This window comes from Quercus suber, unplaced genomic scaffold (genome assembly GCF_002906115.3).
Source record: "Quercus suber isolate HL8 unplaced genomic scaffold, Cork oak 2.0 scaffold_171, whole genome shotgun sequence".
NCBI classification, from domain to species: Eukaryota; Viridiplantae; Streptophyta; class Magnoliopsida; order Fagales; family Fagaceae; genus Quercus; species Quercus suber.
In genome coordinates, this window is record NW_027069631.1 from 328660 (window position 1) to 344726 (window position 16067).

The window sequence follows — 16067 nt, forward strand, 5'->3', positions numbered from 1 at the left end:
GAAGAGAGTATAAAAAAAAGAAAAGGCAATGGGAGAGAGGGATCGAGAAATCAATAAAGAAATACTATAGTAATTAGGAACTAAATTTGTAATCAAACTTAAGAATCATATATAAGAATTAGTCTCCTCGGACTTCACCGAGGACAATTTTCTTCAGTTTAAACTTGTTATTTTCATCCTTTTGTGATCTGAATCCATTTTAGTGCTTGTCTGATTCATTAAAACCCACTCTTTCCAACCCACTTTCTATAAATTCATTGTTTTGGACTTTTTAGGCATAAATCCATCCACCTTTTAGACTAGGGGCTCAAATTAGGTCTTTACAATCATACTTATAATCAACAATCTCTTAAGTTTTTTATTTATAAAAATTCATTAAATAAAAAGGAAGAAAATCTTTGTCTTTTAAAGTTCAATACCTATGAATAGAAAAGGAAGGTAAGAGCAAAAAATTATAACAAAACTAAATTTTTATAGAACATTATTGTTATTTTTTTAATTATATATAAAAAATTAATAGGAACACAAATTATTTATTTAATAATTTAGCCTCCTTTAAATTTTGGGATAATTACATATAACATAAATTTATGTAAGTTGTACTTGGTGTCTATCTAACTATTAAAAATGTAGTTTCTAAAAAAAAAAATATATATATATATATATTAAAAATATTTTCACCCAAATATGAAATTTTGACCTTGAAAAAAAACATCAAAATACAACTTATTCATACCAAAAATCCTTAGTAGATAAAAAATTTGAGAGAAACATAATTTATTTATAATATTTCTTAAAATTTTATGTAAGATTAGTTGCATGGGATGAGTTTCGTACATCAACTTATAATTTCAAGATTGATGTTTTATCAAAATGAGATTTATCTTCCTGTCCCAAAAAAAAGAGATTTATCTTATTAACAAATATTTATGACATTTTTTGTAATTAATTAATCAAGTTTTATTTACCATTCATCATTTTTATGCTTATTTTTCACTATAAAAACTTAAACCCAACTCTTATTTTATTTATTTATTTAGAGAAGTCTCTTATTATAGTTAAGGGAAAAGTAAGTTTGTTTTTGACAGAGTACACTGTCACAGTCACCGCACAGGGGAACATCGCGTGGAGCTGCACAAAGTGGAAAATCAGAGAGAGACAGAGACCCTTTCTGGTAAGTGACGCCAAAGAGACCGTAGAGAGACAAAAAAGACACAGAAAATGAGAATCACAAAAGAGACCCCCAGCTTTCACACAAGCACTACTGACTAATGACTATACACTACGCAACAACATCAACAACAAAGTTTTTATTTTTTTTATTATTTTCTTTTCATTCATTCCCTTGAAAAGCTCAGGCTAAAACGGCCAAACAAGAATCCCTTCCAACCCAACTCTCTGTCTTTTTTTTTGGTAAAAGGCGATAAAAACTCTGTGTCTTTCTATTAGATCCGCGTCTTTTCTTTTAATCAATGAAGGAGCGCTTGTGGGGTCCATTAAGATCTCTGGGTCTTCCTTCTTTTGTTGTCTAAGGGGGTCTTTCTGTTGATTTTACTTCCCTTGTTTCTGAGTTGGGTCCATATATAAGTGGTTTTTTTTCTCCTGTAAAGCTAGGGCTTTTATATTCCTTTTTTGGTTGTTGTATGCTGAGATGCAATCGGGTAGTTCCGAATCCGCGAGCCCGAGAACCCAGCGGGTCCACTCTTTGTCAGCCACTGATACGAGAGGGAAGCATCGGATACAAGCAGAGCTGAAGAGGCTTGAACAAGAAGCTAGATTCTTAGAGGTAACTTCTTATTCTTAATAAATTGTTTCTGGCCTATGATGTTGTTTTGTTGAGTTATTGAATGTTTAGTCCTCTATTGTTTTCTTTTATCTGATTGTGTGTGTTTGTGTTTATAAACGAATAAATGGTAATCTGGGCAGTTTTGAATTTACTTATTTGTTGTCTCTGTAAAGTGTAAAGTCGCCTAATAGGTCGCTAGTTTCATACTTCAAACTTGATATAACAAATGCTGGACTTTTGAGATAGGAACGTCGTTGAAATATTATTATCTTTAATATAACAGTTATTCTTGATAAGCCACTACTTTTGTTGAATTGGGAATGGACCTGGATTCTTCGTCCAATTGGTGAATATGTTGAAATGGTGCAGAGCTTGAGGCTTTGAGCAGTTTGCAATTATCTTCATGGTTTTTAAGAAACATAAAGACTTTGTGGAACGCAGTTGGATTCATGTTAAAAGATTGCTACCTCTGATTCTGTGTGCCGAATTAGGGGGTACGATTTCTGATGTTTTGTGACCACAACAGAGTTCAGGAAGTTCAATGCAGACCCCTTTATCAGTTTATGGGTATCCTTGCGATGTGTTATGTTTCTTGTTGCCAAATGTGCATTGGTCTCAAAAACGGTAGTGGTTTAATGTTTCATTGACTGTGAATGGTCTGTTTTCAGAAAAGTATTTTCTACATTTATCCTTACGACCCTATCCTTTACAAACTTAAAATATTTTACATTAGATTGCAGTGATTAGGTTTTTGAGCAAGTGAATTTTTGGTACTCTTGGGAAAAGAGGTGTGGACACTTGATTTTCCTCTCAGTCAATGTAGTTTATAATGCACAGTGAGGAAACTCAATTCCAATTGCAGTAGATAGGATGATAGAAATTTCAAATCTGAGAAATAGTTGATTGTGTGGGTGTATTTTATTGTCCCCTCACTCCATCTGCATTCCGTATTCCTTTTGATGCGACTAAACTTGATTGCTGTTGTCTCTCATAAGTGTCAAGCAGCTAGATTTGTTGGAATTCGTAGGCAATTTGTTTTCTTCCATCTTGGAAGGTGAGATGTAGGCCTTGACATTTAGAGTGTAGGTCTTTGTTTTTGTTTTTCTTATTTTAAAGTTAATATTGGGCAACCTGGTTTTTTGAATTTGGATAATTCTTAGGTTTGACTATTTACATATGAACAATTTATGATGAAAAAAATACTGTACTATGATTTTGATAAACAATGTATGATGCACAAATACTTAACTATGATTTTGCATCGATCCATATTAATTCTTGTTGTTAAAAAAAAGGGGCTACATAACCTTACGCACACTTATTTAAATGGTGTTAGACTTAGATCCTCTGGAGAATCTTGCATAACATTTATGGTTGGATAATTCCTTCAAATGCTTGAACTGATCTATCACTGTTCTAACATATCTCTCTGTGGAAGGTATAACAATGACTTGATATATGCAATCAGTATGTTGAAAATCCAAGTGAATAAATTTTCGTATCCCCATTCCTTTACATTTTTGAGCTGCAATTTATTTTATTCATTTTTTTTAATCCTTTTTGAATCAATTGATTGAGTTTTGTTGGTACAATTTAATTGCATAGGAGATAGAGGAAGTTAGAGACTTGCCATTGTTGGAAATTTTGGGTTACTGAAGATATACAAGTGAAGTCAGAGGGAGAAGAAAATTCTTGATTTTCTGTTTTTAGGTTCAGAGTCAGATTTAAGTGTACATAATTGGGAAAAAGCTTAAACATCTTGGCATGGAAATTATATTGTACACTTTGCCTCATATACAGTGGGTGAGCTACGGTTTCTCCAAAGAGATCCTTGAAAGTTTGAGAACTTATGGAAAGGTCTTCATAATTGTGGACAAATTGTGTAAACGACTTGGCTATGCAGCTAATCAGGTTTCTGGTACAATGCTCAAGGCCTCAACGGACTAGCATATCTTATTGAAACTCTAGTTTATTATGTAGTCAATATATCTGGGAACTGTTTTTGCAGTTGCTGCAAATTTTTGTGCCCCCAGAAATCACCCTGAGGTTTATGCTTGTACACCTTAAAAGTTATAGTATAAATTATCTAAAAGAGAATGTTACCTTCTCAAGTTTGACAACCTGGAATTACCTTCTCTTTTCAAACAAGTTGTACTTTCAAATCCTATTACCCTTTCCTCTGTTTCCCCACCACCCCCCCCAAAAAAAAAACAAAAATTAAAAAATCTTCTCACCTTTGGTCACTGTTAATTCTAATTGACAGGTTGCCCCAGTAGGCAAGCCATTTTCCCTTTTAAATAAATCGGGTCATAAAAATCAGTAGAGTTGGCTAATCCAGCTACCTTCTCATTTCCTTCAGTTTATTTCACTGCTGTCAACTAGCACCGAGCTTGAGGAAAGCTCCATTGAGATAACAAGTTTCCACAGGCATGCAGCAGGGTCCTCTGCCTTGATGTGCCACTAACAGCGTTGGAGTTTGTAACTCAGACTTCCACCAGCAGTGAAATGTGTAATTCAAATTAAGGAAGGAATTAAGTACTGTCATGTTGCTTTTTGGAACACTTCTAATGTGAAGGATGGCTACATAGACTATATTTGGCTGTTGGGAGTTGGTAGGAAGCTTAGAAGTTATGTCAGATCTACATTGTTGATAGTTTAGAAGTTATGTCAGATCTTCTAACAATGGCAAGTATGTCAGATCTTCCAACAATGGCAAGTATCACAGTAGGGAAACTACTTTCCATTGTTCACATCCAAACCCTATGGAGAACTTTTCTGGTAATTTTGTTTGTGTTTGTCTGAATAATCAAAATATCTAGGAAGTTGATAGTTTCATGTGTGAATATTTGACACAGTATGTTACACCAAATAATTTTTTAAAAGAAATAAAAAATAAAAAGGAAAAGAGGGGTTTTCTCATATTTGGGAATCAACCTCTCCCAAAAAATTGGGTGTAAGGCTGCTTACCAATCATCTCAGCCAGAGCCCGCAAAAGTGGAAGCTTTGTGCACTGGGTATGACTATGTTTCTAGAGAACTTCATCCTCATGTCTAGTTGCTTCTGGTAATTGGGTATATTTGATCAGTTTCTTATCTTGAATCCAACTTTTGGGTTGATTTCTGCCTCTGTTGCTTGATTCTATTGTATGTGCCTCCCATATTGGCTAATCTTGATAGTTCCTGGTGCTTTCCATAGTAATTTTGTGGCATCTATTTTGTATATAGTTTTGGGAATTTTATGGGAGGTTTAGATAGCCTGTTGCAATAAATTTGTATTGGGAAAGTATTTCTGGTAAATATAGTTTAATCAATCTGGTAATTGGAGAGGCAAAGAACATCCAGAGGAACTGGCCTACTGAGATGTGATGGTTTTTGACACATTTCTGTTTCTGAATAACCTCACAGTTCAATGTGAGTGTTTTCTGTAATTAGTATTAGATTAGATAGCTTTCCTTCTTGCTACATATTCTAGATGTAATTTTAGCATTGTTTATATTTTTGGCTGTTGGACTGACTGGATTTGCTGCACGTGCAGGAAGAGCTGGAACAGCTTGAAAAGATGGAAAAGGCCTCAGCTGCAAGCGAGGAGTAAGAATGAGAAAATATAGAGTGCTTAATTTAACATTTATCTAACCTTTAGTTTTTACTATGTCAATTCACAAGCTTGAGTTTCTCTTCTGCATGCCAGAATGCTGAGCAATGTGGAATCAAGGCCTGATCCTTTGCTCTCAGTGTACTACTTCCCTGCCTAACATATTCTTTCAATGCTTTACAATTTTCCCCAGATTCATTTTGACCTTTTATATAAAATCATATTTCTTTTGGTTTGGCAGAACAACTGGCCCAATAAATCCATTTTGGGACCGATGGTTTGAAGGCCCACAAGATTCAAAAGGTTGCAGATGCTGGATATTGTGATGATTATAGTGAAATTCAAGAACCAACTTCCATGATCATATTTTGGCAGACGCTTCAACTTACAGACATGTAACAGCCTGAGGGGAAAAGAGTAAAGAAAAGAAAAGAAAAGAAAAACCTTTAAATTAGTGTCTTACAGCTTGAGTAGATTTTCTGTGTCAATTGGCAATCATTTGGTGGAATGCTTCATTGTGCATATGAGGATTTTATAGCAAAACTTTCTCATTGGTAAATGATTCATGAAAGGCTCAATGGTACACAGATGACAATTGCATTGCATTACCTTCTTACCATCGAGATGTTTTTAATTCACAGCAAACCCCCGACCTAAAAAACAATAACAGTTTTCAGTTATATGCTCTAAAACGCATAACATGAAAATCTCTTTTGTTGTACAGCATGGTTCAACATGAATGTGTTAGTGAATACTTCATTGAGTCGAACACATTTTCTTAGAGCAGATAAAAACTGAATGATCTACAAATTTGTTTGGGAGTAGCTCCCATACAGTGTAGATGATACATAAAAGAGGCTTTTATATCACTCATCCTTCAAACCCATGAATGAATGGATACATAAATTTTCCTTTTCTTCTGTTTTATACATTTCTTCCATTCCTTAATCAACTTGGTGCTTTCCCGGTGACCCGCTGGGCAATCCAGCCCAGGCCGTCATACAGCCCTTCTCCTGTGAGGGCACAGCAGGCTTGAATGTGCCAATCATGATTCTTGATGCTGTGAAGAGAAAGGGCATCAGTGATTTCAGCTGGGGTCATGGCATCCTTAAGGTCTTGTTTGTTTGCAAAAACTAGTATAACAGAATGTTGTAGATCCTCATGTCCCAGCAACCTGAAGAGTTCATCCTTCATAATAGAGATCCTCGCCCTATCAGTGCTGTCTATCACTGCTATAATGGCATGCGTTCCACGATAGTATGTTGCCCATGATGTCCTGAGTCTTTCTTGTCCACCAAGATCCCAAACCTGGCATGAACAACATTGGCAAATAATCATGTTTAGCTGCTTTACATTTAAGACGAATAAATGTCAATTTTTCAACAACTCTCAGCCATTAGCCAGGCAGGTTCAATCCCCTGTCTATTATGTCTAAAATGAAACCAAGATTGATGCTACAAAGCAATTATACAACTTCTCACGCACATGATCAAGTTAACCATTCAATACAACATAGGCACGAACAATATATTCATTTTCCAGATGGAATAGAAAACCTAAAAGAGTATCACAAGTTTAGATGACAAGCCTCAACTATCATAACCTTTATCGATACAGAAAAATCACTAACAAATTTTTAGAACCATTGGTCTATGATAATTCAATTTCTTTTCTGGTTGCATTACCATAAATATTCATTACAAAAAAATCAGGCTGTTGATCATCTTGACAATGTCCAACTTTTAGTTTTTTGTATTTTAAACATTCATGCATACTGTAATAGAAGGCATAATTAAAAGTTCCACTATTTCTTTGTATGTTGATTAGAAAATTGGATGCACTATCAAGGAATAAGAGGTTCACAATTTCTTTTGAGTTGATTCTAATTTACTTGTAAAATAAAGAATAAACCTAGAGTTAGAAGAACGGGGGCAATAAAATATTCTCCAATCTAACAGTATCTTTGGATGGGAGAGAAGAAGAGGTAGGAATTCCATTCCTTCCCATTTGGATTTACCTCCTTTTGGTTCACTCAAATTGGGGGAATTTGGTTGGAGAAGATACCTTATTTGATAATTCCATTCCTTCCCATTTGGATTTACCTCCTCCTTTTGGTTCACTCAAATTGGGGGAATTTGGCTGGAGAAGATACCTTGTTTGATAATTTTTTTCAATACCGCCCTTTTACCCTTAACGATTTAAGTATCAATAATGTCTAAACAAATACTTATCACTTGTCACACACTATTTTCAAATTAAAATATCTTATCATCTTCTTTTTGTTCCACCCAACAACCAAAGTAGGTTGAAGGATATATACCCCTCTCCACATCCAAATAAAGGAAATAGATAATTATTCTCTCTCTTCTCCCTCCCTCTCTTTATCATTTACCCTCCTCTCCCTAACAAAAGGGTAGATGTATCATCTTCTTTCATATTCTCCCAATTTGAGAGAATTAGGAAAACGGGCTGTAAGGGGATATGATATCATTTCACATCTCCTGACATGATCGTCCAACAACACCCTCCCCCCTCCCAATGGGTTCAACTCCCCAACAAACAACAATTGTAATGACGTTTCTAAACACGTCTTTGCACAAGCTTTAGGAGCTAACAAATGTGTCAATCAGTTACAACCTAGTTCTCAAGTATATATGTACTGCTTATAGGTCTAATATATTTTAACTTAACTACTTGAGACAACTCTATATGACCAGACCTTCCTGCACATTCAAACAAACATAAAATAGGAATATAGAAATAACAAATATATTAAATGTCACAATAAGATGTACATCTAGCCAAGTTGAAGTGTATGAAAAAAGAGAGATCCAACTTGAATCTTTCTCACAGCAAAAAGAGTTTCATAGTGAAAAAACAGGAAGGAGAAGGGAATATGGAAAATGATTTTGAACGTGTAAGATTGCAAAAAGTGGGTACAACCTAAGATTTTCAAAAACCTATAAATAAAATACAAATGCATTTTTTGGCTGCCGAAGAAGTAAACCAGCATAAGATTTTTTTTGTTCATTTAATGCCTAAGAAAACAACGAGAACAGAACATAGAAGACAACTATACATGTGGATTGAATAGCTTTTAAAAAAGACTCCAAAAATAAAAACAGAAGAAGATGAAGAAAAAACAACCAAGCCTCAATCCCAAAAATATTGGGGTCAGCTATGGATTCTAACTTGAATCAACTAACTCTTTCTCACTAGTACAATAATAGTTTTTCTCTCACAAGTGACTCTCCTCATCTTTTTATATAGGGGTCACCCATAACTTTTAGGGGATTTCCTAATTTAATAGCTCATAACAATACTCTTGATGCACTTTGCACTTCATCCATCTTGGTCTTATTTTATAATTCACATCCTCTTCAATCTCTCCATTCTAGTGATCCAATATATCAAAAGCTCTCATTTTTTGGTATCTCTTGACCATCAAGTCTTACAACCCATACATCATTGTTTCTGCTTTTACCAAACTTACATTCCATGTACTATGTTTTAGTTCTACTTTTAGATTTTAAATTCTCTCTCCAAATTTCCAACTTAACATTAATTTCACGTCTAGTTTCATCCCCTAAAACCATACTATCTGCAAAAGTATACACGAAGAGACTTCATATTGAATTGATCTAGTGAACTTATCCACCACTAGCGTAAAAAGAGATATGAACTTAGTGTTGATCCTGCACTCATTCTCACACTAATTACAGCTCTGTCATACATATCCTCAATCTACTTGATATACTTTAGTGGAACTCCATTCTTTTTCTAAGTCCACCACATAACCTCTCTAGGTATCATATCATATGCTTTCTCCAAGTCAATAGAAACCACATGGAAATCTTTATGAGACATCCCATGGTAGATATCCTTGGCATAAATTTCTTTGTTCCACTTATATACAACTTTTCAATATTACCTTTTATTTTTTCCACATACATAAACAGAAGCCACAACATACACAAAGTCAGATTTCAAAATGTGCCAACGAAACAATACTAGATCAATAATAGGAAAAAAAGGACCAATTATGCCATACTTCAACTCAACCAATTACAAGCAAACTCTCACCCACTAAGTTCCATTCTTCTTGATTGCAGGTCCCTTGCAAACCACTTTGGGGAATTCCAACTGAAGCATACACAGAGGACAACCACTGTGCAGACATTTTAGCAATGGAGGGATGAAATTTCTCCATGAACTTTGTCGTATATGTAGCCTCTTTATCATGTATTTGGCATCAAGTTAAGGCTGAATCCTAGGGTTATGTTCTACTTCTACCCAAATCTGTTTTGTAATCAAATCACTTTTAACCGTATATTACTAGACTCTCTCCCTGTCTCAATCAAACCCATTTCTACCACACACTAAAACAAGCATCACCCAACTAAAAGTAACTCACTTCCCCAAGTTCTTTATTTCCTTAAGTTACAATCACTTTCCAACTACAATATGAACATAAAATAAAATTAAAGTTAAACAACCCAGAGACAGAACACAAACATTTAGTAAAAGTAAACGAAAAAGAAAAAGTTTCCCAAAGCCAAAGCCAAAGCCAAAGGGTAACAAGTAGGCAATAATTAACAGAAAACAAAATAAGAGTAGAAAAGTTGGTAGTAAACCTCGAATCGTATATTTTTGTAGACAAGCTCTTCAACGTTGCTCCCAACAGTAGGGTGCGTAGTGACAACCTCACCCAGGTGTAATTTGTAAAGGGTGGTAGTCTTTCCTGCATTATCTAACCCAACCACCACAATCTTGTATTCCTTTGCAGGAAACAACATGAACCAAAATCTCGATATCATCGCCCCCATTATTATAATAGTACTAACCTATAAAAGATCCAAAGTAAATAAATTTATGAGTTCGTGATTGAATTTCAAGACATGGGTAATTGATATTGAATGAAGATTAAGAGAAATAAAGAAACAAATCGAAACGATTGTGAGGTGCAAAATTGATCAGATCAGATCAGATCAGATAAAAATTATGAGATGAAAAGGAATCAAACCTGGGGGTTGAGTCTGAGTGAGAGATATTATGGGATTGGAATTGGAAGTTGGGGAACGCAGCAGAGAAAAGGAAAACCCTAAATTTAGGCTGAAAGAATCAGAGAGAGAGAGATTGCGATCTAAATTCTAATATTAGTATTTGCAATTGTAAGCGACAAAAAGTTGGACTAGTTAAGATGAAAAGAGGTGGATGATGACGATGATGCTGTCGGTGCCACCATGGCAGATGACGTGTACCTCTCCGCTATTAACTTAAGTGGTAAGCCGAGTCGGTCCACTGCTCTACACCTAAACAAATGGAAAATTTGGATATATATATATATATATATATTTACTTCTTGATTGCAGGTCCCTTGCAAACCACTTTGGGGAATTCCAACTGAAGCATACACAGAGGACAACCACTGTGCAGACATTTTAGCAATGGAGGGATGAAATTTCTCCATGAACTTTGTCGTATATGTAGCCTCTTTATCATGTATTTGGCATCAAGTTAAGGCTGAATCCTAGGGTTATGTTCTACTTCTACCCAAATCTGTTTTGTAATCAAATCACTTTTAACCGTATATTACTAGACTCTCTCCCTGTCTCAATCAAACCCATTTCTACCACACACTAAAACAAGCATCACCCAACTAAAAGTAACTCACTTCCCCAAGTTCTTTATTTCCTTAAGTTACAATCACTTTCCAACTACAATATGAACATAAAATAAAATTAAAGTTAAACAACCCAGAGACAGAACACAAACATTTAGTAAAAGTAAACGAAAAAGAAAAAGTTTCCCAAAGCCAAAGCCAAAGCCAAAGGGTAACAAGTAGGCAATAATTAACAGAAAACAAAATAAGAGTAGAAAAGTTGGTAGTAAACCTCGAATCGTATATTTTTGTAGACAAGCTCTTCAACGTTGCTCCCAACAGTAGGGTGCGTAGTGACAACCTCACCCAGGTGTAATTTGTAAAGGGTGGTAGTCTTTCCTGCATTATCTAACCCAACCACCACAATCTTGTATTCCTTTGCAGGAAACAACATGAACCAAAATCTCGATATCATCGCCCCCATTATTATAATAGTACTAACCTATAAAAGATCCAAAGTAAATAAATTTATGAGTTCGTGATTGAATTTCAAGACATGGGTAATTGATATTGAATGAAGATTAAGAGAAATAAAGAAACAAATCGAAACGATTGTGAGGTGCAAAATTGATCAGATCAGATCAGATCAGATAAAAATTATGAGATGAAAAGGAATCAAACCTGGGGGTTGAGTCTGAGTGAGAGATATTATGGGATTGGAATTGGAAGTTGGGGAACGCAGCAGAGAAAAGGAAAACCCTAAATTTAGGCTGAAAGAATCAGAGAGAGAGAGATTGCGATCTAAATTCTAATATTAGTATTTGCAATTGTAAGCGACAAAAAGTTGGACTAGTTAAGATGAAAAGAGGTGGATGATGACGATGATGCTGTCGGTGCCACCATGGCAGATGACGTGTACCTCTCCGCTATTAACTTAAGTGGTAAGCCGAGTCGGTCCACTGCTCTACACCTAAACAAATGGAAAATTTGGATATATATATATATATATATATTTAAAAGTAAACACATGAGACTACATTTTTTTTTTTTTTTTAATAACAAATAGGATAAAGTTTGGCTACAAAATCGATTGTAACCTTAGGCTAGAGCATTCGCATCAGCTTATTTATAAATTTTTCCATTTTACACATTCAAAACCTACTTTTTCTATTTTACACACTTAATTTTACATGACACTTACATCAGTCTGTTTATTATACACATTTATCTAAATAAAATATTCACTCTTCTCAATTTTTTATTATATCTCCCAACTACCTACCGCCCCCTCTCTTTATCAGATCACCTCTCCCTCTCTCTTCTCATTTTTTTCTTAACAGCCTCTCTCTCTTATGTCTCTCTCTCTCTCCATCTCGTTCTTTCTAAAAAAACTACAGCCTCTCTCTCTTATCTCTCTCTCTCTCCGTCTCGTTCTTTCTCAAAAAACTACCAGCCCAGATAAAGTTCTTCATCGGATTCAGAAGCTTTCTTTACCGGCCGGTCCAGAAATCAAGCTCCGGCGACCCAGATCGCGTCTTCACCGGCCGATCCACGAACCATGCTCCACGAACCAAGCTTCGGAGACCCAGAACCAAGCCCCGGCGACCCAAATTGCGTCTACACCGGCCGATCCACGAACCAACCTCCGGCGACTCAGAACCAAGCCCCGGCGACCCAGATCGTGTCTTCACCGGCCGATCCACGAACCACGCTCCACGAACCAAGCTCCGGCGACCCATGAACCAAGCTCCGATCTCTGTGTCTTTTGGTTTGTCTGTGTGGGTTTGTTTGTGTGTTGATATGTGTTTGTGTGTGGGTGTGTCTGAGGTCGTTATGCACGGAATGGGGAGAGAAAATTTGGTGCGAATGGATAATATTATTTTAGTATATACACGAGCTACAGTACCCGTGTATATTTACATGGGTACTGTAACTCAGGGAAAAATATGGCCGGTTTTATATATTTTTACACCCACTGATGTGGGTGTTTTTTTGCTCAAAATGTGCAAAATTTATACTGTATATGTATTTTAGAAGACTATAACTGATCTGATGTGAATGCTCTTAGGTTACAAATTCACTCAATATCTTTTTATTGAAGGTGAATTTTGACAAATCCACTATTGAATTGCATCTTTTTCTTATATCCTCTATGTTTGCAAAATTTCAAGAAAATGGAAGATCAATAGCTATGTCATCAATAAATTTTTAAATTGCAAGTTTTTGTAATATAAAATTATGCATAAAATATAAGATTATAGATTTTATAGTAAATGATATTCGATTGACACAAAAATTGACATGTGCATTAAGAGCGTAAAGAACATGTAATTCAACGGTTAGATTTTCAAAATATGCAGTAATATTTATTTTATTAAGTGAGTTTGTAGTCTAAAACTATAACCAATTTTGTAGTTTGTTCTATAAAATATATATATTAAATTATTAGACCCAAGCTAAGTAAAAAACAAAAACATATTTGGCTAGATACTTTAGACTAGTCTACACCCGTTCAAGGTTCCAAAAATATAAAACGTTAATTGATATATATATATATATATATATTTTTGAAAGCGTTAATTGATATTTATTATCAAATCAATAAACTAATTAAGTTTTAGTGTATACAAGATTTAAACTACAAATCATTCATATGTCAAACATAAAACTTTGTAAGTTGATTTAACTTAAAAACACACAAGATCCCCAATATATATGCTTCAAGTGAATATATCAGGTAATGACGAATTTAAGAAGTGAAGTTGGGAGGGGTAACAAAAGTGCTACTTAAGAAGTTGTAAACATGTGAAGAAATCAATTTTAAGAAGGTTTCTCAATCCTAGGCTCCATGTTAACATTAAACCTCTTACGGCCTATAATTCCATTATCAGGCTTGTTGAGAATCCCATGTTGATAGAAAAACCAACAATCCAATGTCCTAAATGGTCTCTTAGGAATAGGATACCACCAACCCTCGAAGACGAAGATTTTCTCTCTCAACCGGGGAAAGGATCAAAGGAAATCCAACTTGGTTGTTTGGTAATAATAAAGCTTGTGTTCTAAGCATTCTAAGGATCCGTTTGATTGAAGGGGTGGAAAAGTAAGATGATAGAAAATTGTGGAAAGATAGAAAAAATTTTATTTTCTCTCATTTTTGTTTGGTTGAGAGTGGAAAAGTAGAGAAATAGAAAAAATGAGTTTGAATAAATTTACTCGTACCCTTATTAAAGAATGATGCCAAATTAAAAAAAAAAAAGTGACAAATAACCACACAAAAAAGAGCAATCACCCAAAATTTTTTATAAAAATAAAAAACATGTTCCAAAAAAAATCACATCCAATTTTCTTTTTCTATTTTAAAATATTTCTTCATTTAAAAAAAAAATACTAACTAGCAAATGTCTATAATATGCATATTATTAACCCAATTTTCTATTTTTAAATTTCTTAGATTTTATTATAAATAATTTTTTGTGCATAAACAACATTCTACCACTGCCATGTCAAAGTTGTGGCAACAAGTTGTAAAATAATATGGTCCTAAAACTAGTCTTATGACTATGATGAGATAAATTTAAATTCTTTACTCATTGTTGACATTTTTTTTCATAGTCAATAGCTTTCCCGTGCATCACATAGGTTAGTGACTAGTATATTATATGGACAAAACTTAGGTATAATACCTTAGGTACTGTTTCTTAGATTTCTCTCTTAAAATTCAGCAATGTGGTTACTTAACTAAAAAATACAATTTCATCCTATACAGGGACGGAGCTACTCTTTGATAGGGGGGCCATGGCCCCCCCTGGATTTTGGGAAAAAAATTTCTATAGGTATATTTAATTTTCAATTAGCCTCCAAAAAAAAAAAACTTGGTCATCATAGGTCTCTCTTTGCTTATTATTAGCTCACTCCTGGCATTTTGGACCTAAATAAATTTATGGTTGGCCACTCTGTGAACCACTGCACATGATGCAGTTCATCTCTGTTTAAAACAGAGGAAAAAAAATATGAAGAATCTAAGTCTGACTAAAATAATCAAGAGACACAGTGAGAGAAAGGAAGGTGAGAACAATATGAAAAACATGATCTAACAAAAACATAAAAAAGACAAATCGGGGGGGGGGGGGGGGGAAGAGACGAAGAAGAAGATTATTAAAATGCCCACTGATAAAGAAGAGCAAGCAGATATCAGAAAAGTAATACCTGTTTAAAGACCAAATGTGAGGTAAACAATAAAAACAAGAATGAGTGGGATTGGGAATAGAGAAAGTGATTTATTTATAGTTTACAAAATACACTACATGTTTGTTTATTGGGTTATGTTAACGAGTGTCGTAGGGCATTGGTTAATAATCTAATTAAAGAAAGTTTTTATGGGAAAAGAAAAAAAAAACAATTAATGTTTTAACAGTTTTTTTCATTTCTCATAAAAGTGATGTCAAAATTTTCTTAAAATAGATTCTTAAACAATGCCCAAACAGCACTCGTTAACATTTCCCTTGTTTATTTACAAAAATGTCACATTTGCTTTACTTTTAATAGCAATCTAATCATTTTATTTGATTTTTGTAATACAATATATTAAATTAATTATAAATTATACTTTCATTTAGTTTAATAATTGTGTGTGTCGTGATACCAAAGTATTTCATTCCAATAGTCAATTTGAAATAGAATTTAAAATTTTGATCTCAATTCCAAAAATTGTTGATATTTCAATTCCATAAAATGTTGATACCTCAGTTTCCAAAAATTCTTAAGCAAAATTATAAAAAGTTGATTAACAAGTGAGTTTTGTTCAATTCTCCAGCGCCCCCCCTCCACCCAAATTCCTGACTTCGTCCCTAATCCCGTAAGGAAAAATTCACATAGCAAAATTTTAAGAAAATAACCTAAAGAGCAGCACCTAAATACTATACCTAAGTTTTGCCCATATTATATTATATTAAATAAAAGAGTTTAACAGAGAGTTTTATAAGGTAAAGTTTAATAGATTATAGAAATTTTATACTCCAGTCAGTTATCACCGTATTTGACAGGAGTTCAAAAATAAGCAAGAAGTTTGTGTGTTCAAGAATCAAGACT

General features: G+C 34.3%; 2 protein-coding genes across 3 annotated transcripts; one reads left to right on the forward strand and one right to left on the reverse strand.

Annotated features, from left to right (window-relative positions):
- The first annotated feature begins 1145 nt into the window (after positions 1 to 1145).
- On the forward strand, positions 1146 to 5982 carry LOC112021150 (guanine nucleotide-binding protein subunit gamma 2). Of its 2 annotated transcripts, none has more exons than XM_065778002.1 (4): positions 1146 to 1786; positions 5321 to 5373; positions 5474 to 5518; positions 5619 to 5982. In XM_065778002.1, exons 1-4 carry the CDS (start codon positions 1652 to 1654, stop codon positions 5701 to 5703), a joined length of 318 nt encoding a protein of 105 aa, XP_065634074.1. In that variant the 5' UTR covers positions 1146 to 1651; the 3' UTR covers positions 5704 to 5982. The 2 variants fall into 2 exon arrangements, with proteins under 2 accessions (XP_065634074.1, XP_023909487.2); XM_024053719.2 differs by lacking the exon at positions 1146 to 1786 and adding an exon at positions 3714 to 4564.
- A 91-nt stretch (positions 5983 to 6073) lies between these two features.
- On the reverse strand, positions 6074 to 10541 carry LOC112021149 (uncharacterized). Its single transcript, XM_024053716.2, has 3 exons — positions 10401 to 10541; positions 10012 to 10221; positions 6074 to 6685 (listed from the first exon to the last, which is right to left on the reverse strand). The coding sequence occupies exons 2-3, from the start codon at positions 10201 to 10203 to the stop codon at positions 6326 to 6328; spliced, it is 552 nt and encodes a 183-aa protein (XP_023909484.1). The 5' UTR covers positions 10204 to 10221; positions 10401 to 10541; the 3' UTR covers positions 6074 to 6325.
- Positions 10542 to 16067: the final 5526 nt, after the last annotated feature.

Excerpts from the sequence above, each read along its gene's own strand:
- LOC112021149 (XM_024053716.2), bottom strand. The coding sequence starts at position 10,203 with ATGGGGGCGATGATATCGAGATTTTGGTTCATGTTGTTTCCTGCAAAG. Across the intron at positions 6,686-10,011 it reads ACAAAAATATACGATTCGAG|GTTTGGGATCTTGGTGGACA; the intron begins GTTTACTACCAA and ends TGTTCATGCCAG.
- LOC112021150 (XM_065778002.1), top strand. The coding sequence starts at position 1,652 with ATGCAATCGGGTAGTTCCGAATCCGCGAGCCCGAGAACCCAGCGGGTC. Across the intron at positions 1,787-5,320 it reads AAGAAGCTAGATTCTTAGAG|GAAGAGCTGGAACAGCTTGA; the intron begins GTAACTTCTTAT and ends CTGCACGTGCAG. Across the intron at positions 5,374-5,473 it reads GCCTCAGCTGCAAGCGAGGA|AATGCTGAGCAATGTGGAAT; the intron begins GTAAGAATGAGA and ends TCTGCATGCCAG.